A 25,836-nucleotide genomic window follows, 5' to 3' on the forward strand; every position below is an offset into this window, starting at 1 on the left:
GGGTATCGTACAGTTGTCCTTTGACTAAGCCACCGGAAAACACTCCAATCTCTTTCTGTCTTCGCACGCCTAGCCTGGCCGTTGTCTCGTTAGCAGCGCCCATTCCATTACTCGTCAAAAAAAACCCTCTTTCGGCTCTTGGTCGGGGTTCCATTCATGGAATCCAGTGCTTGATCTATCTCCATGATCCCCAACATCTCAGCCTCGACGTCGCGGGAAATGTCCGCCGACTCATCCGCCGCAGCGCTGAGGGTATTGGCAAAGTCGAAGCCGACGCGCGGCCGTGATGCACCATTGAATGACACGTCATCCATATCGTGATCTTGATCGATGGGAGCCGTCGACTTGAGACGCAGCGACCCGGCCTTGGCTGTGCTGAGGTTAAAGGACAGGTTTGGCCGGGCTCTGTTGGTCTCGCCGTGCACGATGATGGCGCTCGGGTGCTCCTTGGAGAACAGGCGTCTGGGTCTGTACAGCGATAGCTTCTTGCTGCCGCTCTCGTCGCCGTCTTGGGCAATGACGAGTCGAGTCTCGCCACGGATGACCACCTCCACAGACATGCCGCCCTCGGCCACCGAGCCAGTGCTCCTTGCTGGGATGAGGTCGACGCCGCGGCACGGCTCGCCAAGCAAGCCGGTGCTTAGATCAGCAAGCTTTATCATCCGCGTGGGCAGTCCACCGCTGAAGAGATTCACGCCAGCGGTAGATCCCTTGTTCAGCTGCGACTCCCAGAAGCGCGAGACGGCGGGTACCACGCAGACATGCTCCAGGCCACCAAGCCAGAGGACCAGAGCCTCCTCCTGCGAGGACTTTTTGGGCGACGGAATCACCGTCGTGCGCACACCGCCGTGCACGCTGGAGAGTCTATCCAACGTGTTGGTCGAGCTCAGCGAAGCAGTCGCTTGCTTGCGAGTATGCGGCGTCATGGGCGCAAACTCCCCCTGCTGCGCCTCCTTTTGTTGGTTGGCGATGCTGCGCAGGGAGCCCGTGCCTTCGATGTAGCCCGATATGCTAAACGCCGTCAGCGCCGCACCGCGAACGCCAGATTTGAGTTTTGTCGACATGTTCGCGCTGGCAGACAGCGGGCTCACGCCGTCAATATCCCAGATCCCCCACATGCCATCGGCGAGCAGGACAAAGACTGCTTGGCCCTTCGATATCCAGGCAGCGTCGAGGATCGGCTTCCTCGCCGACGACGGTTTCGCAAAGGGCTGGTATAGAGAGAGGAGCCACGAGCCCTGGCTAGGAAATGGGCCAGTGGAGTCCGGGTCATTGAGTATAGACGGAGCGGCGTAGTCGTAGATCCGGACGGCGTCGGTGGCGGACACGGTGAGGAGCTGTGTGCTGTGGGTTGGGTTGAAGGATATCCTCTTCAGTGGGCTGGGCAGGTACTCGGTCTGAAAAGGCTCCAGCGATCGGTCCGACTTCAAATCCAGCGCAACGTCCCAGAGCCGCAGGACACCAGACGCCTGCTTGGAGTGCGCGGCGACGATGAGGCGGGGTGGCTTGGACAGCTGCGTCGACTCGGACGTTTGCGCGAGCGCGATGGCGAGACCGTCGCTCGGTCTTGTCTGGCCGCCCAGCGCAATCAGCAACTCGCCCCACGCGCCCGAGCCAGCCTGGCCCGCCAGCAGGTCAACGCGAAGCTCCGGGCGCGCCTTGCTCTCTGGTGACGGCGGCGTACTCGGGAGCGTGATCACGTAGGCGTCGTTGCCAGCGCATGACACCGCAAAGACGAGCTTATCACCACCAAGGCTGTCGGGCGGGACGGCCACGTGAAGCACCGACGCGCCAAGCGTGAGGTCGAGGGTCTGGATGATCTCGGGGTACGGCCCTTCTTCGATCGCGGCTTCGAACTCGGGCTTGTCCACGAAGGCGCCGGTGGCGCTCGCCGTCGTCTTGCTGGCTGGCGGCTCTTCATCGTCCGAGTCAATAACCATGACACCAGCGTCGGCGGCGCCTCCATTCTGCTGCTGCTTAACGGGCTCCGGCTTCCGGGAGGGCTTAAAGCGACGGCCACCGCGCCATACGACAGTTACGCCGGTTTCATGGCCGTATATTAAGATAGTCGCTCCTTGGGGAGATTGAATGGGGTATGTTTGCACGTCGTGTATCCGTCGAGAGAGATTATATCTATTGTTTGCAACAGGTCAGTGATTGTGTTCGCGTCACCGAAGGTATCCGTGTCGGAAGTGATGCATGCCCTTACGTGAGAAGGGTATTTTGTGTGGTCCGTCGTATACGGGGAGGTGTTGACGAGGTCATGGTGAAAGCTATACGCTTGGGCACGCAGACCCAGCAACAAGGGCTGACGTATCAGGGTTTTCAGGGAATTCAACGATCAAGTTCGTATGGGTGGAATGGGAAATGCAATACGCGGCCGGACGCAGATGGTATTTGCTTGGGTGTGCAGTATATGCAGCTCGAATCTTGTTCCAAGCAGCCGCCGTCGAAACAAAGCACAGCTTTTTGGACGCGTTACTGTGATGAGCTTCCTGTAGTGGCATCACGTGATGGCCGGCGGACTTACCCTGTAGCGACATCCATTCACACGCTGGAGGTTTTTCTCGTGGCTATTGTTTTGTTATGTTGGTTTTTTTCGTCGTCTTTGTTTTGAGGGCTTGATTCTCCTTTAATTCTAGCTTTATGGTACGTTACGGGCAAAGTCGTGGTGACTAACTCAACCTATTGTTCAGTATACGCTTACCTACAGGAATGACATCGTCGTCCAACACATATTGCTCATGTCAAACGCAGCACAAGCAATAAGAATTCGAAGACAAAATAAATTCCAATACTAGGACTAAAATGACACCCAAAACACCGCCCCCTTCGCAAGTAAACTCGCCCGTCACGCCGTAAAAGCCCAAAGTGTAGTAAAGCCACCACGTGGTGTGTAAGTGACACGCCGCGACGCATCACCAAGAGGAAAAGAAAAACGCCAACCACCAAGACCAACCAATATCCCTTCATCTAAGTTATCGAATCGGCGTCGTTTCCCTCGTTAATATCTTCCGGCTCAGACTCCTTCTTCAACAGCCTCCTGTTGTTCAGGATGCGCCACTCCTTGTACGGGCGGTCGTCCACCAGAACCGGCTCGTGGCGCCAGTAGTTGTGGTACTGAAACAGCGGCGACCAATGGAGGTTCTCGCACAGCAGGACCCTGTTGTCCGGCATGTCCCTGCCCAAGCGCATCTTATCCAGGTGCACGTAGCCCGTCACGCCGACGCCGCACTCGCGGTCGATGGCCGCGCTCGCCGCGCGCCACAGGCCCAGGCTACAGTTGGCCGGCTGGCCGTCGCCGTACAGGCATATGTAGATGGTCGCCCTGCCGGCCGTGCTGGAGAAGAGGCGCTTTCGCGGCATGATCCAGCGGTTGCAGAACCACTCGAGGTGCCGCGTGGCGCGGCGCTCCTCGAAGGGCTCGACGAGGTCGCCGGTGCAGACGGCGTCCTTGAACTCGTAGGGCGGGTTTGTGACGAAGTTCCCGGGCTCGGGGAGGCGTTTCCAGCCCCAAGGGGCGGGGGGCAGGGTGTCGAAGAGCGTGCGGAAGGCGTCGAAGCCGAGGTCGGGCTTGCCGTCGTCGTCCTCGGCAGAGTCCGCGACGGTCGTCTCGCTGGTCGTGTTCGCGGCACCCGTAGGCGAAGCGCGGCGGGTGGCCGATGGGCCGAGGAGGATGCTGGTGCTGGTGCTGTTGGTCGTTGGAAAGATGGTAGCGTTGGTCGGCACCACCACTGATGATGTTTCGCTATTTATAGAGGTGCAGGAGGTGCTTGCACTACCAGTCCCGATCGCTGGGGTTGCAGAGAATGTGTACTCGACAAAGCCACTGGTGTAAGTATCCGCGGACGGGGCCGCTGGCGGCCCGTACTGTGCAGATGTGCAGCTGGTGCTGGTTGTGGTGGTGCTGTTGGTCGACGACTGCACAGAACCAGGCACATATTTGGTGCATAGAGTAGCCGTTGTGTCTTGGCCGTCGCACTGGCCGAGGACGGCCATGCTGAGTACGAGGGCGGTGGAACTCGGTTTCATGGTGAATAGTGTACAATGTATTGTCCCGTTGGGGGTTGATGTGATGCACGCAGGGGAAGATGGAAAGGTCAAATAGAATAAGAACAAATATAGTCAAGCATCAAAGTCTTTAACAGAGTTTGGTGGCTGTGGCGCCAGAGAATGTAGCCTTCACACGGCTTCACCACCACTCTATGGTGTAGGACATTAAGTCATGATAGGGCATGGAAACGGTCATTAGGGTGCTTTTAGGTTTGCCAGTTCCAAGTCATCACGGTGGCGAGCCAGGCAGAATCACGAGGCTAACAACCTTGTGCTGCGTTATATTCGTCTTTTATTTCTGTCGCGGAGTTGCCAGATACATCCCACAGGTCGCCCATTGCCCTATACCGGAAAACAAAAAAGCAAATCAAAGTCGGACCATTGCGAATAACAAAAATATGGTGTACCAAAGTATCAGATCACCGAAGCGTCGACATGTGCACGCTTCTGACTCTTCTATATCCCAACGTGCCAAACCTCGATGGCACTGTACCGGCGCTCAGTATGGTACGAGCCTGCCTCCACTTCATCATGGTGAAGGCCAAAAAGAATAGTTAAAAATAAGCAAAAACAGTAAGGAGTGACGAAACGCCGCCTGTTCATCGACCATTGGATCCACCAATGGGCATAAGCAGCAAAACCTTTAACGCCGTGAATGCCAGTGACAAGATGAAAAAGAAGAGAATTCAAGGGATTAAATCGGGGGCATTTGCTCGTAGTGACGTTACAAGGGTGAGCTTATGCGTTGGTGACCTATTGAGTGATGATTGATTAGAAACGAAATTCTGCCCATCCGAGATTGAATACTGCGTACCCTGAGGATCTTGCGAGAGTAATCCTGGTTGTCGGCTATGCTGCCATCACTCAGGCGACGGTGAGCCATGACGGGGTCAAGGCGCGAGTCGGTGATGGAAATACCACCCGAGGTGCTGGGAGGCTTAGATCCGCTGATGAAGGCATTGAGATTAGCGTTGCGGCGATGGTCCTCCTCGATTTCGGCATTGCGCTTTCGGCGAATGAAGAAGAGAATGGCCCCGACGATGCCCGCAGCGACCACTACGCCGACGACGACACCAGCAGCGATGGCCGCGGTATTGGGACCACCACCGCTAGATTTCTCGGGCTTTCCGGTCTCGGCATTTGGTGACTGTGTTGCACTGTGGGACGAAGAAGACGCCGCAGCAGTGCTGCTCGCAGTGGCTGATGAGGAAGAGGACGAGGAGGAAGGATCAACGTAGTTGTCAGGAGCTAGATTAATGCCCAAGTTGTAGACCGAATAGGCGTTCTTGAGACCGCCGCACATTTCGGAGGGGAAACCATTGCACGGGTAATTGCAGTCTCCAGAGCCAATTGATGAGTCCTTGGGTGGGTATACAAAGCCGCAGTAGCAATCCTGAGGGGCGATGGCGGCAACTGGCTGATTCTTGGCTTTGCAAGCATTGCCACACTTGCCGCTGGAGAGAAATGTAGTGTCAACTTTCTCCTTGGTCATATTGCCCACACTCGAAAAACAGCCTTGTAGCGTAAACGATCCACTACGGGGCATTTCCGGTTCAGCGGGCATCGGAGCGCGAACGTGGTGCAACTCGGCGTGTGTGTTGGCAAAAGCGCCTACAGCGGCCATGGCGACGGCGAATGTCGACTTCATCTTGGGCAAGTGTTGATGATATGTGTGCCAACGAAAGCAGTTGGTAGGTCGAGAGTGCGGGTTTCGGAACAAGGTGTCGCGGTAGGTTCGGCCTGATGATAAATCGCGATAGGTCACGGCCAGGCCAGGGAGCGATTCGATTCGAGCTTCTGCCGTGTCGAGTGCAGATGGAGACGACGGTAGAGAGCAAAGTCAAACTTGGGCGGCTATTTGGACTGAGATATTCGCGACCTTTGTAGAAATGGCGTCCTACTTCCACTGTCGTCGCCTTCGGGAACAGCCGTTGAATGGTGTCGGAAAAATTAAGGGGGTGATGGCGTGGTGGTGTCGAAAAGGGACAGAACTGGCCAACTGAAGAGGGATAATAAGAAACGAAAAGGAAGTTGGATAGAAGTAGAGAGAAATGATCCAAGTTAACAAAGAGGGATGGATCAAAGGCAACAAGTGAGCGACAAAGACAACGGGGAAGACGAGCGCGGGAACGGAGAATGAGTGACTTGAGGGTTGTTCGGTTGTTTGTTGAAAGGGGAGGAGGTGAGCGATGGGCCATGGGCGAATGGGGGGGTGGGCGGAGGTGGATGAGGCAGGCAGGGGAATTTTTCGAGGGGGGTGGAGACTCAGAGAGGATGGCTCGCAGCAGGACAGCAACAGAAGTACCAGCGTACAGCGCAAGACTGGGGAGCAGCACGCTAAAAGCCTGCTGAGATTGAACAGTGTGCATTGCACTGTATTAGATTTAGTGTCCGTCCAGGTACCCGAGGTACCTGTCCGTACTAGATAAGATGCCCTACTAAATAAGATACCCGTCCCAGGTTTCCTAATACATAAACGCTACTGCAGCGAATTGCTGGTAGAGACACAGATAGCAACACCACCACTGCACCGCAGACTAGCAAAACCGGATACAGCGCTTGAGCAACAGGTCCAGAACACCGAACGACTCCAGATGGGTTCCGGCGCCTCCAGTATTTGATTGCGCTGCAAGATCCCTGACCTGCGCCGTGCCTTGGATCTAGGTACATACATGTACGGGGCGGCTTCGTGGTGGCTCCGCTGTGTCTGTCGCACTGCCTGGAATGCTACGCGCTCATTGGCTACAATCCGTCATACAACTGACTGTGCCTGGCGTTACCGAGCATTTTAGCTGTTGACTGTACAAACCAAGCTTTTTTTCCCAGTTTTTTTTTTCTTGGTTCCCCTCGCCTTTACCTCAATCAATTCGGCTTTCCAAAAGGGTGCTATTTAGGTAGCTGGCGGCAGAGAGTGGGGATGGGCCGCGTACACTACCCAAGTTTATTCGATGCATCCGAGTTTGCACAGTGTGTTGCAACCGCAGCCCTGGGCGGTGTCATCAGCACGCCATGATAACAAGAAACTTCTATCTTTAATAATAAGGTACCAACCCAATAACTGCCACTTTCAGCAGTCATCAACGCACCAGCGTCTTTCGAGCTCCTGCGCCGATTATCAGTAACCAGCTTCTTCGACACTGGCCAGTGATTCTACGTACAGTGCCAACGAACAATCACCTATATCTGTAAAAAAATAGTTTGACTAGCCTCGCGACGGCGCCCAATGCGATTCAGCAAGCACCGGCCCGTTTGTCACTATATTTGGCCCAAAGATAATAATGGTTAATCAACACGGCCTGATACGCTTGATAGGTATTAATAACTAGTAACTGCGCCGAAGAACCGGTATGTTCTGTACTGGCGATTGCCATCAGGTTGCATCTGGCGCGCGGCGGTGCTTGTGATAACCAAACGTGCCCATTTCCACCGGACCCACCGCAATTAAAGACAGCCAACAAAGCCCGCTCCGGTTTTTATGCTAATAATACCACGCTCGTCCATACCTGAACATCCTCCCGAGAAAAACACACACCATCTGCCTGTGCTGTCCCCTTGGGTCGGTCTGTACTCGTACTGAAATGTCCCGCACAGCCTCCTCTTTGCCCTTCCCTGCCAAAAGATCATACGGTGGCGCCGGGTTCCCGCGCTGGGCAGCAAGCATTTGCTCGCAAGCCTGGCACATGTGCTTTCATGGCGGGGATCGACACGTCCAACGAGTCTTGCACTGTGTCACACGGTGACACCCAGCGCGTACCAGGCGGTACCTGACCTGCATGCCTTCCTACACCCACCATTCTCCCGATTCTTCCTCGAGTACGGGTTATTATTACTGGTATTATGTACCGCCCACGGATACTGCGAACATGATTTAATGAATTCGTAATCAATGCGCTGGTGTAAACTGCCCAACGACTCTTTCTGCACCCTCCCGATACACAACCTCGTGGTATTGGGCGGTATCGATCCGATTAACGGTATACCCATCGGCATCATTTTCAAAACAAATCAAAAAAGGAAATAAACCCCTCAGATGCATGCTTCCTGTTATCATTCTCCTGCGCCTTCTGAAACGCACTAGAATTCAGGCACAAGAGCTTGTTCACGCGCCAGGATCGGCTTGCCCCGATATTGTGCATAATGCGTGGGCTACTATGAACTTGTGCGACCGTGTTCTATGCAACCCCAGTTGCATCTATGAAATCTGGGTAAAGACGTACAGTGCACTCACTGTGTTGTGCCGTCCTACTGTCTCAATAACCTGTGCCTCTTCATAAAATGTCTTTCCACTGGCACGAAACTGCCTTCATTGTCAATGTCGCAGACCTGAGACAGTTGCTTTTCGCCTCACCAACCCCCGTGCGTGTCGAGGGTAACCATCTCACGCCATTATCCGCAACGCCGACTCGTGGCGACCGTGAATTCAGTCTACTGAGCAATTGGGCAAAAACCGTCTGTAACAGTACGACCCCGGATTTCATCCCCGATGCCCTTTTGCTTTGACTTGATGACATGCATCATAAAACCGCATCTGTACAGGGTTTTAACGCGACGAGGCCGAATTAGCCTTACAAGGCCGGTCCGTACCTTGATAATTATTACAACTCATATCGCTTCTGACAAACAAACAACTCTTCCCCGGTGAACCATGTAGGAAGTATATTTGGGTGGTGGATCATGTTAATAAAGTTGGAGGCTTCTTCTGTCTGCAATAGTCTTCCTTGGCAGAGTGAATACGAGCAGTGCACTGCCTCCCAATATCAGCAATGGCCAAGGCAAATGGTCACTGCCCAGAGCTATATTTACCAGCCTGTGGCCATCGCAAATTCCATGCAAGACCCTGCTCAGCATGTGCTTTGTCAGACGCTTCCTGGCGCATGCGCTGAAGAGTTCTATTTCTTCGGGACCAGAGACTCCTCATCCTCATCCTCATCTCGATAACTATGCCTTGGCAGTGCTTGCGATGGCCGGTGTTGGACGCTCGCGCTCAACGCTCCTCACTCACGGCACTTTCTCAGAGACCAACATATCCTCAGCTACCCCCTACCCTGCCGTCGTTTCGTAGTATCGTGGTGAGCGATGCTGTCGACGCCCACTTTTGAATTTATCGCACTGATGACCTGATCTCACTTGCGAACTTCCTTCGGCTTATGATGCATCGTACATATGAGAACGTTGTACTTGGCGACCTAGAATAATTGACATAGGAAGGCGGACTTTCTGAGAACCGCTGTTGGAACGACCACTATTTACTGGTATAAAGTGCTCCGTGTTACCAGCATCTGCCTGTAGTCTGCCTTCCCGTGCCGATTCGTCGATGCATTGAGACGGGAGAGATTAGATCGAACGATGCAAGTAGCGGTATATGTAGCCTTTACATATTCCTAGCTCGTTGTGAACAGGTCCTCCTGATGTGCAACATCTGCAATGGGATTGCCTTCATAGGCAAAGAGGCGGAGGCGGAGGCGGGGGTTCTGATTGGATCATATCGCCGTGATCTTGACCTCTGGTCAGTTGGGAGCTGTCACCGTGGTCTGAGATGTCAAGCCAGTACTGGAGTACTGGTAAATAGCTGGTATTACCCAGCTACTCTCGCGTTAGAAATCAAGAGCCACCGAAGCTTTCGGGCGATCATGAATTACAACAAGCTATTGCAAATGAACAACTGCGACGGGAAGCCATTGCGCTGGCTTGCTGGAACACTCTCGCTACAAGTTCAGTTTCAGCGCATGATCTCGCTGTGGGCATAATTGACTCAGCGAGGGCCACATTGTTGGGGCATGCCAGTATGCCGATATCGCCTGTGGCATTGTCGGAATAATTACCACACGGCTCACGATGCAATGGTTCGAATTTCGAGCAGGGAGTTTGCGGGTTTTATGCTTATGCTGGCAATCTGATCAGGCGAAGAACGATCTGGCGGCCTCAGGATACAGGCAAACAGGTAACCAAGCAGTGACGAGCACACCACCTTGTTTTGGCCGTGCCTGGGCTTGGTACCCGGATATGCAGGTCGCAGCGTGAGGGGAAAGCGGCAGCTGCTGGAGGCTGAATGGCTTGCCCACTTGAAGTCTGAGGTGCGGAGGTACCTCGTCAGCCGCGCAAGCTTAGGTGGTGGCAAAGTATCCCCGGCCACCGACGACGATGAACTCAGTGCATGGCGGACGGCTGAGGACATGTTGGTCTCGGAAGCTGCTCTATTAACCGATTGTAGTTTTCAGACTGGTTTGACAAAAACCACGCCAAACTGACCGCCAAATCCCCCAAAGTACGGAGTACCTACCTGTAACCATGTACATCGCTTGGTTGCCTCGTCACTGTAGGTAGTTAGCACCAGGCAGCTCTTGTGGCGCACGCAAGCTCCGGCCCGGCCACATTACTTTGAGGAGCACGAGACGCAACCAGCCTACCATCGATAACGACACCGGCCCACTCATCCCCCAGCTGCGTCATGCTCCATCCATCCTACAACCATCAACAAGGCAGCTCTCTTCCCCCAAACCACATCTTTTCATCGTCTTACTTGGTCGTTGCATCAAGATATCCTCATCTGTACTATAAACAACCTCGTCAAATTAACGCTCCTCGTCTCTGCCGACGACTAGCTCGCCCATCATGAAGAGCGCCTTGATCGCCGCGGCCGCCCTTGCCGGCTCCGCCCAGGCTGGAATTCACAAGATGAAGCTCCAAAAGATTCCTCTGTCTGAGCAGCTGGTGCGTTCATCTCCCTTCGCGATGCATCTTCTTGATAACGAGATGCCTCTGTGGTTGAAATTCTAATGCCTCGTCATAGGCCGGTGCCACGTTCGAGGCTCAGGTTCACCAGCTTGGGCAGAAGTACCTTGGTGCCCGCCCTGCCAGCCGTGCCGATATTATCTTCAACAGCCAGGTTGCCGAGTCCAAGGACGGCCACCCCGTTCCCATCACCAACTTTGCCAATGCCCAGTGTAGGTGGCCGGAAAATTGACACTCGAATTTGAACCCTTCTAACAACCCCCAGACTTCTCCGAGATCACCATCGGTACTCCGCCCCAGACCTTCAAGGTTGTCCTGGACACTGGCTCCTCCAACCTTTGGGTTCCTTCCCAGTCTTGCAGCAGCATTGCTTGCTTCCTTCACTCTACATACGACTCGTCATCTTCTTCTACATACCAGAAGAACGGCTCCAATTTCGAGATCCATTATGGCTCCGGCAGCCTGACCGGCTATATCTCCAACGACGTCGTTTCCATCGGTGACATTACCATCAAGAACACCGACTTTGCTGAGGCTACCAGCGAGCCTGGTCTCGCCTTTGCCTTTGGTCGCTTCGATGGTATCCTAGGTCTTGGCTATGACAGCATCTCCGTCAACAAGATTATCCCTCCTTTTTACCAGATGATCAAGCAGAAGGCCGTTGATGAGCCTGTTTTTGCCTTTTACCTCGGCTCTGAGGACGAGGGCAGCGAGGTCGTGTTTGGTGGCGTTGACAAGGCTCACTATGAGGGGAAGATTGAATATATTCCTCTCCGCCGCAAGGCTTACTGGGAGGTTGACTTTGATGGCATTGGTTTCGGCGACGAGTATGCTGAGCTCGATAACACTGGTGTCATCCTCGACACGGGCACGTCGCTCAATACCCTCCCCACCGACCTTGCTGAGCTTCTCAACAAGGAAATTGGTGCTAAGAAAGGCTTTGGCGGCCAGTACACCATTGACTGCTCGGCCCGCGACAAGCTCCCCGACATTACCTTCACCCTCGCTGGCTCCAACTACACGCTGCCCCCCAGCGACTACATTCTGGAGCTCGGTGGTAACTGCGTCTCTACCTTTACTCCCTTGGACATGCCCGAGCCTGTCGGCCCTCTTGCCATTCTCGGCGATGCTTTCCTCCGCCGCTACTACAGCGTCTACGACCTTGGCAAGAACGCTGTCGGTCTCGCCAAGGCCAAGTAAATGTTTCAGCACGCCTAGAATCACGAGTGTGTAGTGGAATTGCAGACCATTTGGTTCGATAATGAGTGCTGAGAAGGAGGAGGAGGAGACTATAGCGTCTGAATAGTCAGTTTGTTACAGTCTTTTATGTACACGATACGAAGTACCTGCAATACAGTCCGATCAACACTATGACACGTAGTGAATGAGTGAATGAGCAGTAAAGGCACTGTGCATTATTTTGGAGGATTTTGAGTAGCGAGTAGTACGGGAGAGGCCATGGTCTCCGGGACAGGCGATGTGCAGCAACCACATACATGGTGGAGCTGGGACCTGTGACGCTGCTGAGAGGCAGTTGACTTAGCTGCGACGCAGTGCTGTTATTTCTAGAAGCTAACGCCCGCAAGATCCCTAGCTTTCAGCTCTTGCAAAAAAGGCAGAGAAAACTGAATAAAGTTGCGAAAAATAGGACTCAAAGTAGACGGAAATACACACGCACAAATAATCACTCAGAAGAGTCGTATCACCTTGTGGTGCAACACTGCGGGCGCAAGGGGACGGCAGCAAGTCACGTGCCTCGATTTTTTTAGCCTTTCAGGCAGCGTCAAGCAACAGACGGGTTTGGTTGGCTGGCTGGCTTGAGTACCTCCAAGTGTCCCATTTACTAACCGTCCTTGCACTTGCAAGCAGCCTCTGGCCCATCGAGACACACAGGCTTTGCTGCTCCTCGCAACCTGCATTTTTCCCATTGCCTTTCCCAATCTCTCGGATTAAATCAACCTGTTTCCTGGCCCCATCGAATGCACCAGCCATCATTCAATTTTTCTGGCTGCTTTGCGAATTGAATCTCGCCCGTCAACGCGCGCGCCTTTGATGAAAAAGGTTTGGCGTCGCACCCCCCAATCCACTTTCTTCCCTCACTCTCTTCCAAAAATCCGCGAAACCGCGTATCGCGACCACGCCGCCGCCGCCATCGAGAGCAGCAACCACCCCCCCTGCGGCCACATCGCCCATCGCGAGAGACGTGACCGCTGCAGATAGAAAATCATGGCGCAGCCCTCGCCCGTGCCGCCCGCCAACGGCATCTCGTCAGCCTCGCCGGATCCCCCTAGCGACAACTCACAGCTGTCCGTCCCCGGCAAGCGGAAACGCGACGATGACGGAGAGCCGGCGCCCGCCCAACACCAGGAGACGACGACTGTATCTGACGATTACGCGGGGAAAAACCCAGAGGACCTGCTCAAGTACTATCACCAGGTTCTGATTCAGTACGTTTCATCCATTTTCTAAACGCGAGGCTTCCGTCCTGGGACGGCTCTCCCTTGACGATCGCATCGCCTCCCATCTGCTGTTCTTCGTATCGCAGCTAACCACGCTTGCCTAACAGACTCGATGATAAAAAGACCGTCTTGACTCGTGTGCTGCCCGAAAACCAAACGGACCAAGAACCCCAAACCAAGCGCCAAAAATCCGAGGAGCCGCCGACGCGCTCTACCATCAGCGACAAGTTTGCGGCCAAGTCCTACACAACCATTGATGATGTCGCCGCCGATGTTACCGTCGCCATCGATGCGGCTCTCCAAGATGTCGACGTGGCGGAAAACCCCAAGGAAGCCGTGCGTCTGAGGGCGTTCAGGCGCAAGGCTCTCAAGTACGTCGCACAGGAGAAGGCGTACCCTCAGATCAAGGCGGAACCTCAGGCAGACCCGCAAACGACTTTCCAAGACGGCTCATCGATCCTGTCCATTGTTGGCTTCGCACCGCAAGAAAGAAGATTATTTTCTAGTCTGCCCGCTTCCAAGGATGTCGACATGTCCGACGTGGCTTTGCCCCCTGGTGTGTCCATTGTCACAGTTACCAGATCAAGCCAGCAGGTACCGACACGGACACTTGGAGAGCTGTTCGGATCGCACCGTGCTTTGCTGCCTTTGAACCCCCCGAAGCAGCCAAAGACACAAGCCAAGGGAACCGTGATCGACTTTTACCACCCGGAACCGACAAATGCGCGTACCAATTGCTACTTCAACACGAAGCTGTCCTCTGGATATTACCTAGACTATAGCAACGCTATTCCCTCGTCCCAAGCTGTCCCCAAACAGCGCGAACGAGCCGAGAGTTTGGCTGGGAAGAAGCCATCGATGAGCGAACTTGAAATGTCAGAGGTTGAATCGCTGTTCCGCGGCGCATTTTCTACATTCGCACCCAGCAAAGATGATTCGGCCGCCGTTGTACCCTCCAGTGTCGCTGGGCGCATCTGGTGGCAGCGCTCAGGCCAGCAAATCTTTGAGCGTATGCTAGATGCTGAATACTACGGAGACAAACAAAATAAGGAACCGACTACCAAGTCTACGGTAGACGAGATTGACGAGGCTGCCATCCAGGACGCCATCGATCACTGGGACGAGACAGCTGTTGACCCCTCGTTAGAAAAGATCATGGGTACTCAAAGCAAGGTGGACAAGGATACCGACGATCTACTCGGCGAAGTCTCCGATCTGATCGAGACACTAGCGTCCTACCAGCGCATCCGCAATCTCACTCTGCCTAGCTCGCAGAACAGACAGTCCAGTGACCCCGTAACTGGCGATATGCTCGCGAACTCAGGCCCGGAACCCTCTGAGGATGAGGTGGCCACGTATGAGATGCTCAAGTCTCAACTAGCCCTTATTGTCAAGACATTGCCGCCTTTTGCTGTTGCCAAGCTGAATGGAGATCAATTGGATGAGCTTCTCATCAGCACCAAAATACAAGTTCAGACAGACGACTACTACGGCACCATGGAGGAGGACGAAGCTGGTGTACAAGCACGCCTGCGGGCTCAGCAGCAGCAGCAGCAGCAGCAGCAACAGCAGCGCAACAGCAGCAGCAGCAGCAGCAAGCAGCAACAACAGCAGCATCAACAGCAGCAAGCGGCCCAGCATGCTCGCCAACCACCGCAGCGTACCCCTAGTGTCGGGGGGCATTATCCAAACCAGTATGCAGCCACCGCGCAATACGGTACGCCCGGCCGTACACCGCAGCCGCAGCAATTTTATCGCCCCGGCTCTCAGCCTAGTTTCCAGGCACAACGTAACGCGACACCGCAACAGCCGCGCCCCCCTCAACCTAACCAGTACACGCGAGCAAACGGATTTCCTGGCAACCAGTACGCCACGCAGCTGGCTAAAGCCCAGACACCATATGGACACCAAAACATGCCCCAATACGCAAACCAGCAACGGCAGCAGTTTGCCCAGACGCCGCAGCCACAGGCCGGCCCTCCGAACACTGCAACCTATCACCAATACCAACCACATCAGCAGGGTGTCGCGCCTCCCGCAAATTATGCGGGGTATACTAATGGTACACCACAACAGCACGCCCAGCACCCGCAGCCGCAGCAACAAAGGCAGATGTATAGCCAGTCTCCTAACATGCAGACTCAACAGCGGTTCGCGACGCCGACCCCTCAGCCAGGCACGCCCGGACAAGGAGCACGGTATGCGCCTGGCCCAAACCAACCCGCCGGGTACAACCAGTCGCCCGGCCTCACGGGGTATCACACGGTGATTTCCGAGGCGCAGCAGCAGCGCATCATCGACCAGGCCAAGGCGCGTGTCGCCGCCGGTGGTCAGCAAGGGAGTTACCCTTCCGCCACCTTGGTCGCTGCTCGCGCGAACATGACCAACCAACAGAAGCCGCAGACACCGACGCCGACAGGGCAGAGGTCCGGGACACCGACGCTGCTTCCTCACAAGGTGACACCCGTACCTGTACCTCCTATTCCTGGCGCGATGCCTCAGCAGCCACAGTTATGAACTTGATGCGGTTGACTGGAGAGTATTTTTTGTAACAAAAATGGATATCCTTATTTTCCTCAGTGGCAAAGAAGACGACAGGTGACGTCTCTTGTATGGAACGAATTTCTTTTTTGATCCTTGTTCATTTTTGCATTTCTATGGAGAGAAAGGAACTTGGTTGCTTTTTGTCTTCTTTTCGTGTTGTTTCATTAGGGCTATATTACAATTGTGGTTGATACAGAGAAGAGAGAATGGCAAAGGGGCGACCGAAACAAGGAGGGGAATTTTTTCCAAAAAAATTCAGGCGTATTGATAACCTCGGGGGGAGAGGTGCAGCAACGGGAAAGCAAAAAAGATATTGTTAATCAGTCTTATTTATTATTTATTCTAGGTTGATTGCAATGGCTTTTTTTGGTCCGCCTTTAGCTTTCCATCTTGCGAGTTGATGGGTGCTGAAGAAGAGGGATATGTCTGAAAGGTAGGCTTTGGTTGAAGGCTGTCTGGTTACATAGAGTGAGAACATGCACCGTGTTTAATTTCGAGTCTAATCTACTTTGAATCAGTTAGTGACTTTATATTTCCAGAGGAAAGCCTGTCGTAAATTGAGTAGGGTATCATAAATCTAAAACCAAGCTCTGTCAAAACGCCAGATCATATCCCATTTGAGTCTACACTGCTGTACAACATGTTCCTCACGCCGGAGCTGCCTCCGCTGCGCCCTCCTCCCTCTCCTGCCTCCACTCGAGGACGATGCGTCGGAGCTCGAAGACGACCTCGACGGCGATGAGGACGATGATGATCCACTCGAGGCGGGTGCCGTGGCGCTCGCTCGCGACCTCGCGCAGCACCGCCGCGATCTCCTGCGCGTAGTCCATCTTCTGGTTGAGCGCGCGGATGCGCACGCCGACGTCGAGGGCGCGGCCGACCTGCTCGTAGTACCCGTCGAGGCCGAGCTCCGACCGGCTGTCCCAGAAGAGGTCCGGCAGGGCGTCGGTGAGCTCCGAGTAGTGGTTGAGGCGGGCGCGGAGGCCGAGCAGCTCGCCGGTGCGGCCGAGGACAAAGCGGCGGCTGAGCGGCGGGCCGCCGCCGCGGGCGAGGAGGTCGGGCACGTGCCGCGTGGACTCGAAGTAGGAGGCGAGGGAGGCCTCGAGGACGGCGAGCTTGGTGCTGCGCGCGAGGCCGGAGGAGAAGGCGACCTTGGCGAGCGTGGTGTCGAGGCGGTCGCCGTGGCGCGTGCCGAGAACGACGACGTCGCCACGGACGGAGCTGGCGTCGCGCTGGGGGTCGTAGATGAAGTCGAGGCCCTCGGCCTCGCGCAGCGCGAGTGGGTGCGGGTCCTCGGCGGCGGGGAGCAGCTGGCGTGCGACGGCGTCGGGGGGTAGCGCCCACGTCACGAGCGTGCCGGACGGGAAGACGAAGACGTCGCCGCCGTCGCCATTGGCGGCGGTCCGTCGCGCGTGCACCACCTCCCCGGCGTCGAAGCCGGTGCCGTCAGGGTCGGTCGCGAACCCTTGCGAGGAGAGTATCTCGACGACCGTAGGCATGTGGAAGCCCTCGGCGAGGCAGACAGCGCTGACGACAGTGGACGGGTCGCGCTCGACGGCGGCGGCAGCGGCAGAGCTGGGAGGAGGCTTGCTGCCGGGCGTGTCGGCGGCGGCGCCGCGCTTTGGTTGCTGCGCGATGATGGCGACGCGACGGAGCGAGTTCTTGGTAGTTGCGGCGCGGGTGGGCTTTCGTTTCGTGGGCGTCGTTGTCGTCGTCGTCGAGGGGTCGGCACCGGTGGTGGTGGCGGTGACCGGAGAAGACGGGGAGGATAATGCGGGCTTGGACTCGTCGCCGGCCGGGGAGAGGTAGGGATTGGAAGTGAAAAAGCTTCGTTTTCGAGGTAGGCAGACGGGCGCCGTCTGGTGGAAGCACCTCGCCGGCGGCCGCCAGGGCAGCAGCGGCAGCGGTACTAAGCTGCTATGTATATGGCGGGCGGCATGTTGGAGGGAGATACGTCGAGGGTAGGATCTCATGGTGTTGGCTGGATGCCAGGAGATGGAGGCGGGGGAAGCTGTAGAGGAGCTGCTAAATTAGAGCTGGCGGTCGTTTTGTGGATCTTGGGGTAGGCAACGGAAAGCAAGTAGAAACGGAAATTCGTTGCAACCAATTATTCTTCTATGAAAAGGATTCAATTGAACTATTCCCTGATCTATGAATTATCTGGAATTTTATCACTGTATTATAATGCTTAACCACCCTTGATAATCTTGGGTTTCTAGAATAAGGACAAGAGGCTACACGTACCTCCCTGGTCCTTGAAGATACCCACTGTCGGATGGCGCGGATATCGTCTTCACGCATTGCGACCCTCATCCTTTCCAACACCATGATATCCGGAGAAAACCCCTTTCGCGTGGTCTCGGTCCTACACGCAGACAAATTTGGTTCAGTGAACTTGCGGCTTAGAATCGCTGAAGAATGCTGCAGCTCAGCCACAGTTGGCGGGGTAACGTACCAGCCACATGGCATTACAGCCACGTGGCACAGTCCGTCCCATGTTGAGCAATTTGAGCAAAGCAACACAGACAGCGTTCATGCAGTGTTGGTGTGTTGGTAGGGTTGGCAGTGTTGCAAAGACAAGTAGTTACTGAGTAAGGTGGTCGTTTCATCATTAGAAATTGCCAGCGGTGGGCTATGCCTTACCTGTTATTGGCACGCTTTTATTAGCTGGCCTATCTCTAGTTTTATCTGTACAAAAGATCAAACTATATTAAAGTAATTATTATGTATTGGATTTTGCCTCTAAATATAGTTCTATTTTCTCTGTTTAATAAGCTGCGAGATTTGCCTTATTAACTCTTTCCATCTTCATTTGAGGCTGGCTGGCTGATTGAGCTCGTAGTGGATCCACCCCAACGCCAAGGGCCAATCAGAAAACAGAGACGCAGACACGCAGATTGCACTCAACGTTCAGCGCTAGTTGGCAAGGCGTCTACTCGCCTCGCACCGCCTCGTCTCCCAATCTCCTTTTCAAACCTTCAAATCTTCCTCGTCCTGTTTCCAAACCCTTTTTCTTTTGGAATTCCATTCTTGTCTGCTTTCATTTTAACTCATAAACCCATTCTCCCGCGATTTTTCTTTCCCTATACATCTTCTCCCCCCCTTTTGCATCAATACTCTCGAGTCTCTCGCACGCATCCCTTCCATCCCCCACCATGGATATCGACGCCAAATACGACCACTATGACTTCCCCTATGAGGCTAAGGAACCTCAAATTGGGCACGCCGGTCACCTCGATGCCGCACAGATTGCTCAGGTTCACCAGCTGCGCATGATGCTTGAGGCTGAGGGCCTGACGGAACGTCTGGACACGCTGACTCTGGTGCGTACACCCACCCGTTTATGACGTATGGATATGGCGTTGCAGAATCACTGATGATGTTTTTTTTTTTTTTTTTTTTTTTTTGCTCGCAAGTTCGATGTCAACCTTTCCAAGCAGATGTGAGTCTTTTCTGCTCAGCTCTTCCACGTACCCTGGACCTTTGCTCTTTTGCTTCCACTAACAAAAATCTCAGGTTCGTCGACACCGAAAAGTGGCGAAAGGAGACCGACCTCGACAACACTATCGCCACCTGGGACTACCCCGAGAAGGCCGATATTCAACAATACTACCAGCAGTTCTACCACAAGACCGACAATGTAGGTCTTTGCCTTGCGCCCACCTGACTGTCGTGTTCAGGCGGTGGCGAGACCAATAATAACTAACATATGCCCAGGATGGCCGCCCCATCTATATTGAAACGCTTGGCGGCATCGACCTGACCGCCATGTACAAGATCACCACCGGCGAGCGCATGCTTCACAACCTGGCCGTCGAATACGAGCGCCTCGCCGATCCTCGGCTGCCCGCCTGCTCCCGCAAAGTCAACAACCTCACCGAGACTTGCTGCACCATCATGGACCTCAAGGGTGTCACCCTGACCAAGGTCCCCTCGGTCTACTCGTATGTCAAGCAGGCCTCGGTCATTTCACAAAACTACTACCCCGAGCGCCTGGGCAAGTTGTTCCTCATCAACGCCCCCTGGGGCTTCTCGACCGTCTGGAGTGTCGTCAAGGGCTGGCTCGACCCCGTCACCGTCAAGAAGATCCACATTCTCGGTGGTGGCTACAAGAGCGAGCTGCTCAAGCACGTCCCCGCCGAGTCCCTGCCCAAGGAGTTTGGCGGCACCTGCGCGTGCCCCGGCGGCTGCGAGAACAGCGACGCTGGCCCCTGGAAGGAGCCCGAGTGGGCTCGTCCCGCCAAGTGGGAGACGGCTGTCACCAACGAGCCCTCGACCGTAACCAAGCCCGCCGAAGACGAGAAGGCCGGCGTCGCCGCCCCTGTTGAGGAGGACAAGATTGCCGCTGCCACCGCTACTGCTTAAAGTGGGGGGTGACAGCGTAGTATCTTGCTTTCTATTGATCAATCTGGCATTAAGACGGAGTTGTGTTGTGTGTTTGTCGGCTTAGCGAGCAGTGGTAATGGAGTTGTCTAGCGTTGGTGAGGGGGTACTACTGGTTGAGTGCGTCTGTGTACCGACATTCTTGAAGTTTATAGACTGGGCAATCCCGGGTCGGTACACCAAAAGAAACAAAAAAGAAGTTGGGGTTGTCTTTTTTGTCCCAGTCTCCAGACTTGTCTGATGTTTAAATAAGGATACTTTCGATGGGACACAAGGAGGGAAATGGAGTGAACAAAATATTTCAACAATCAACCAGCGAACCCGATAGAATGGGATAGGATTCTACTGTTTTGGGCATCTAGAGAAAAATTGTCTTTTGCAGAATACAAAGTGGTCGCCTCTAAATTTGAAACTTGTATTCCTGGAGAGTGAATCTCTCGTACATTGTAAAAAGAAGATGGAGCGTTGAGATATCGTAAAAAAAGTGCAACGCCACAGGTAGACTGTCTCCCGCAGCCCGTCGCCCCAACCGATGCGCCATGCATTCGCAGAGAAAAGAGCAAGGGAAAAAAAACTAGAACAGAGATTTCCGTCATCACATCGTTATCGAGGGTCCCTGGGGACGAGCGCCTGCGTCACCGTTCGTCGCGCACGTACTCGCCCGCGACGCGTGCGCGTTCCATCTTGGCCACCACGCTGGGCATATCCCTCTGCAGCCTTCCCATCGCGGCGACAGCGCCCCTGAAGCGCTCCTCCACGCCCTCCTGCCTCTCCAGCGGCGACACGAGCACCCGGCCGTCGTCGTCGTCGTCGTTTTCTGAGCAGCGTCGCGCTGCTGCTGCCGCCGCGTCCAGCCCTCGCTGCAGCTGCTCGTCGTCGCGGGCGGCCGCCTCGTCGAGCTTTGCGGCCACGCGCGCGGCCACGTCGGCGGGCACGGCGCGCTTCATGGCCGCGACCTCCTCGAGGAGGCGCTCCTCGGCGGAGACGAGGTCGGCGACGCGCTGGCGCTTGTCGGCGTCGAAGGGCTCGTAGGCGACGTCGGCGGGGGGCGGGAGGGAGGACTTGCGCCCGCCGCCGCGGCTGCGCGCGGGGGGGAAGAAGTCGGCGGCGTTGACGGGGAGGCCATTGATGGAGAGGTTGGGCGCGGCGAGGGTGAACGTGCGGTCAATGTACTGCGGGGTCCTGGGTTAGAAGGAAGCAGGAGGATGGAGGAGGAGGAGGGAGCGCGTACGTCGTCGACGATGGCTTCGATCTCGTCGCGGAGCTTGTCCTCGCCGCTGGAGTCACGGTTTTGCGGGGGGAAGGCGGCGTGCAGGTGCTCGGCGGCGGCGGCGCGGACGTTGGCGATGAGGAAGGCGAGGTCCTTGTCCGAGGCCAGCTCGATACGGCGCTGGCTGTCGTCGGTGTCGTCCATTGACGGGGAAAAAGGGGGCGTGGATTGGCGAAGATGAGATCCGGAGCTTCACACGCTCATGTCGCAGGCAGTAGTTGGGTGGAAGGAAGTTTGAGGGCAAGAATGAAGGTCAGGAACGCGAAATTTGGTGGAGCGCCGTAGCTGCGTAGTTGGTTGGGGTCGTGATGACGCGTGGTGGGGGGTTGGTGGTGGTGGCGGTGGTAGTGTAAGTGAGCGATGGCAAGCCGTTCAGAGATGGGATAAAAGAAGAAGAAGTCCCGAAAAGAGAAATAAACAAGACTGAAATTTCTTTTTTACTTACATATATATGATATATAATAGCAAGGAAAAAGAAGGACTCACGGTCCCTGACATCGATGAAGTACCTACGATCACATCTATCTGGAGCATTAGAAGACTACTGTCCAGTCATGGTAGATATGTACATTAGTAGTTCATATGGCAGAGTTCCTAGGTAGTATAACGCGGCAAGGAAGCTTCCTACATAGGCAGATATCGTGCTTCATCAGTCTCCTGCTAAACGCCCGAAACGGTAGCCTCGGCAGACATCACCGCCGCGGCTTTAGTATGCGATGCTCTGTTATACTTGGCATACATACTTCTAAAACAAAACAACTTACTTACGTCAGTATCTATTCTTCCCCAATTCTATGGACATTTTTAACATGCGCGTTGCACTCGTGTGCTGGCTGGCAGGTAGGTGTGCCAACGCTGGCTCCTGCAGATGACCAGCGCGCGTTTGACCTTCACCTTTCCATCCGCACAACTCTTCCTCAGCACCTCGAAGAATTGCCCCCGTAAACACCAAGCTCCCCCATTTTCTTTTTTGGTTCTTTTTTATGCATTAAAAACAGGCTTGATACTGCAATGGATCTTGAGGAGGATGAGTCGCAGCTTCCTTCTTTATCGAAACCTCTTCTCAAAGTCCTCCCCAGCATTGAAGATGATGAGACTTACACCTTTCACGACTCAGAGGAGAGCAATTCGGAAGACCAAGAGCCTTCTAGCGGACACTCCATCTCAGTCCGTATCCCGCAAAATGTTCTCATTCGCCCGCGCTCCTGTTATGTGCCATTTGAACCACCTTGCCCGGCCATGTCAGAGCGCGAGGCTCTGGGACTATTGCTCCCGAGTCGATCAGACGAGGACGACTTTCTCGAACTGCAGCTCGATGACTTTGTCGTTTATTGCGGAGAAGACGCTTCTCAGGCAGAAATGCGATCGCTCAACCAGCTTGACGCTGAGCGAGGCTCTCCGCTATTCTTCAACGGCGTTCTATCAAACAGCACGCAGAGCGCCTTTGTCCATCACGTTTCGATACACGCACTGCCTATTGGAAATTATGGACAGCAGTCAGAGCACACGACTAAGGACAATATCTGGCTCCAGTCTAAACGAAACACCGCGAAAGACATATTTTATAAGCTAGGGTCACCAGCGGTGGAATACAGGAGGTTCTTTGATCCCTTTCTGTGGGTGGTGGACCTTGCTAAACATGTTGTCGATTATCTCACGGCTATGAATAGCAGAAAACAACGGGTGACCATCCACCACTTCCGACACGACTTTGCAAGGTGGCTCCTCGATGCATGTGCGCCATCTCGTCGCATTGAAGAGATCCGGACCTGGATGTCGAAATACCCTCGTCTTGATTACCGATCTGCCGTGAGCACGAATATCGCTTTCCTATACAAAGAGTTCATTGGTGCTTTGGGAAACAAAGGCGTCGGTTTTCATCCATTGTGGAATGAGGTGCTGCTTTGCCAACAGTACATCCCATTCTATTCACACTTTGATGGTTTCCACACTGTTGTCACGCGATATATTTACGAGTGCTTTAACCACCTGCCGTTTGGGAAGTTGTTAGAAGCCGTCGAGTTTGCCCCTCTTACGACACGTCTCAGATTGGAACTAATGGCGAAGCGGTCGTTATCAAATTTCCAACCTCCCCCTAATCGGCCTAACGTGGCCGATCTAAGAAATATTGGCCCGGGAGATACAATATCTACTGCGCGCGACACTGTTGAATCTGGCAGTGTTTGGGAGAAGGAAGCCACCAAGGGCGACCAAGATAACCATCGGTATAACGATCTATGGTTTGCCCTCGTACAGAGCGTTTCTGTCGACTCTGAAGGCCATCGGGTGTTCGAGGTAATCTGGTACTATCGTCCTGAGGATACGTTATGTGGTCTTATGAAGTATCCTTGGTCAAACGAACTGTTCCTCTCGGATCACTGCTCATGTGACGAACAGTTCAAGATCCGCGACGACGAAGTATGCGGAGTGCATGAAGTAGAATTCGGCGGAACACCAGAAACATTGAAGGAGTTCTTCTGCCGGCAGATGTACTTGGCAGAAGACAGAGCCTGGCTGTCGCTCACGCAGGCGCAATTGAGATGTTCCCATCATGCCGGAGACGCACCTGTCCTTGATGGTGCAGAATACTGTGTAGGAGACACTGTTCTTGTACATCTGGTCAGAAGTTCTGGTGTATGCGAGCCATGTGAGATTATCGCAACCGAAGAAGAGTTTGGATACTGCGTCTTTCGGAAGTTACCCAGACGCCGCATGATCGATTCCACTGCAAGCAACGCACCGCCCAACGAAGTGGTGTACACAGAAGAGACTGTCAGAGCAAGGCGTCTACATATCGTTGGTCGATGTAAAATTCGATGGTTTCCCGTAAATGAACCAATACCTACGCCGTATGACCGCGCTGGAGTCGGCGCGTTCTTCTTTTTCAGTCACCGGAAGGAACCTGGCTACATCATCTCTCCCCTGAAAGAAGCACCCCCGTCCCTGAAGCAAAGCTACGATCCGCGAGAGGATTGTGTGCCAAAGCTTAAGGGTCTTGATCTGTTCTGCGGAGGAGGTAACTTTGGACGGGGCCTCGAAGAAGGAGGTGCCGTCACAATGAAGTGGGCTAACGACATGGACTCAAAGGCACTGCACACATACATGGCAAATTCCAGCCACGGTGGGCAGGTAGCTCCTTTTCTAGGCTCTATCGACGATTTTCAGCGGCTAGCTATCCAAGGACGATTTGAAAACAACGTCCCGCAGATCGGAGAGGTCGACTTTATCTCAGGTGGCAGTCCTTGCCCTGGATTCTCCATATTGACAAATGACAAGACGACGGATCAGCAAAGAAAGAACCAGTCTCTTGTGGCGGCTTTTGCATCTTGCGTCGACCTGTATAAGCCTAAGTACGGGGTGCTAGAGAATGTCGTTGGCATCATCCAGAAGCATCGTAATCGAGACCAGGATGTCTTCAGTCAGCTAATGTGCGCATTAGTCGGCATGGGCTACCAGGCTCGACTCTTCCTTTTAGATGCTCTCGCTTGCGGCTCCGCCCAAGTCCGGTCACGCGTCTTCATCATATTTGCCGCGCCCGGTTGGCAGCTACCCGAAACGCCGCTACAGACGCACTCGTATCCAGCGAATGCGAAAAACCTCGGGCTGGGTCGACTGCCGACCGGCGAGCCGATGGCAAAAAGAAAAATGGCCAAAAGCACGCCATTTACATACAGAACCGCTGCGCGAGCACTGGTCGGGTTGCCCAAGATCTACGACGCAAAGCCTGACATCTGTGTCCCATTCCCGGACCACCGTGTGGTCTCATATACCAATACAAGCGCCATGAGGAAGCGAATACATCTAATCCCCAAATTCCCGCGGGGGATGAATTTCTCGCAGGCGTGGTACGGGAGATACAATACAAAGCATCGTAGCGCGGGCCGCGGCGTTCTAACACAGTCAGAACGCAGCGCGTTTTTACCTTGTCATGGGAATGCAATGGTAACTTCGATAAAAACGAACGCGTATGGAAGACAGCCTCCGAACCAGCCAATGTCGACCATCGTGACAAGGCCCAGTCCCCGGGACGCCAAGCAGGGTCGCATGATTCACTGGAACGAGGACCGGTGCCTGAGCATCGTGGAAGCCAAGAGGGCGCAGGGTTTTCTCGACGAGGAGATCCTGCTGGGCCCGACGGCTACTCAGTGGAAGATCATTGGCAACAGCGTGGCGAGGGAGGTCTCGCTGGCCCTGGGTGTCGTGATTGCAGACGCAGTGATGCGCAGTTACGGCGGCAACTTCCGGGCGCTCGAGGAGGCAGAGGAGGAGGCCATGGTGGAGCGCTCGCCGTACTGGGAGGCGGCGCCGAGCCGGGGGTCCGGGGGGGTCGGATACCCCAGAGACGAGCGTGCCGACGAGCCCGGGAGCGACGGCGCCACCGCCACGAGGAAATAG

General features: G+C 54.6%; 9 protein-coding genes across 9 annotated transcripts; 4 read left to right on the forward strand and 5 right to left on the reverse strand.

Moving 5' to 3' along the window:
- Positions 1–107: 107 nt before the first annotated feature.
- Positions 108–2,265, reverse strand: ISF_08455 (WD40 repeat-like-containing domain protein; the record flags this gene model as incomplete). The annotated part of the gene is made up of 2 exons (XM_018852058.1): positions 108–2,133; positions 2,210–2,265. The coding sequence occupies 2 exons, from the start codon at positions 2,263–2,265 to the stop codon at positions 108–110; spliced, it is 2,082 nt and encodes a 693-aa protein (XP_018700801.1).
- Positions 2,266–2,973: 708 nt separating this feature from the next.
- ISF_08456 (hypothetical protein) lies at positions 2,974–4,032 on the reverse strand (the record flags this gene model as incomplete). Its single annotated transcript, XM_018852059.1, has 1 exon — positions 2,974–4,032. One exon carries the CDS (start codon positions 4,030–4,032, stop codon positions 2,974–2,976), a length of 1,059 nt encoding a protein of 352 aa, XP_018700802.1.
- A 759-nt stretch (positions 4,033–4,791) lies between these two features.
- Positions 4,792–5,701, reverse strand: ISF_08457 (WSC domain-containing protein; the record flags this gene model as incomplete). The annotated part of the gene is made up of 2 exons (XM_018852060.1): positions 4,792–4,806; positions 4,868–5,701. 2 exons carry the CDS (start codon positions 5,699–5,701, stop codon positions 4,792–4,794), a joined length of 849 nt encoding a protein of 282 aa, XP_018700803.1.
- Positions 5,702–10,665: 4,964 nt separating this feature from the next.
- On the forward strand, positions 10,666–11,985 carry ISF_08458 (vacuolar protease A precursor; the record flags this gene model as incomplete). The annotated part of the gene is made up of 3 exons (XM_018852061.1): positions 10,666–10,764; positions 10,844–10,997; positions 11,051–11,985. 3 exons carry the CDS (start codon positions 10,666–10,668, stop codon positions 11,983–11,985), a joined length of 1,188 nt encoding a protein of 395 aa, XP_018700804.1.
- Positions 11,986–13,011: 1,026 nt separating this feature from the next.
- On the forward strand, positions 13,012–15,761 carry ISF_08459 (hypothetical protein; the record flags this gene model as incomplete). The annotated part of the gene is made up of 2 exons (XM_018852062.1): positions 13,012–13,232; positions 13,352–15,761. The coding sequence occupies 2 exons, from the start codon at positions 13,012–13,014 to the stop codon at positions 15,759–15,761; spliced, it is 2,631 nt and encodes an 876-aa protein (XP_018700805.1).
- Positions 15,762–16,435: 674 nt separating this feature from the next.
- ISF_08460 (hypothetical protein) lies at positions 16,436–17,761 on the reverse strand (the record flags this gene model as incomplete). Its single annotated transcript, XM_018852063.1, has 1 exon — positions 16,436–17,761. One exon carries the CDS (start codon positions 17,759–17,761, stop codon positions 16,436–16,438), a length of 1,326 nt encoding a protein of 441 aa, XP_018700806.1.
- Positions 17,762–18,943: 1,182 nt separating this feature from the next.
- ISF_08461 (Sec14 cytosolic factor) lies at positions 18,944–20,153 on the forward strand (the record flags this gene model as incomplete). Its single annotated transcript, XM_018852064.1, has 4 exons — positions 18,944–19,111; positions 19,205–19,230; positions 19,305–19,428; positions 19,506–20,153. The coding sequence occupies 4 exons, from the start codon at positions 18,944–18,946 to the stop codon at positions 20,151–20,153; spliced, it is 966 nt and encodes a 321-aa protein (XP_018700807.1).
- Positions 20,154–20,806: 653 nt separating this feature from the next.
- ISF_08462 (Kinetochore Mis14) lies at positions 20,807–21,585 on the reverse strand (the record flags this gene model as incomplete). The annotated part of the gene is made up of 2 exons (XM_018852065.1): positions 20,807–21,343; positions 21,403–21,585. 2 exons carry the CDS (start codon positions 21,583–21,585, stop codon positions 20,807–20,809), a joined length of 720 nt encoding a protein of 239 aa, XP_018700808.1.
- A 3,849-nt stretch (positions 21,586–25,434) lies between these two features.
- On the forward strand, positions 25,435–25,836 carry ISF_08463 (DNA methyltransferase Dim-2; the record flags this gene model as incomplete). Its single annotated transcript, XM_018852066.1, has 1 exon — positions 25,435–25,836. The coding sequence occupies one exon, from the start codon at positions 25,435–25,437 to the stop codon at positions 25,834–25,836; it is 402 nt and encodes a 133-aa protein (XP_018700809.1).

Source organism: Cordyceps fumosorosea (genome assembly GCF_001636725.1).
Source record: "Cordyceps fumosorosea ARSEF 2679 chromosome Unknown scaffold_30, whole genome shotgun sequence".
Classification (NCBI taxonomy): domain Eukaryota; kingdom Fungi; phylum Ascomycota; class Sordariomycetes; order Hypocreales; family Cordycipitaceae; genus Cordyceps; species Cordyceps fumosorosea.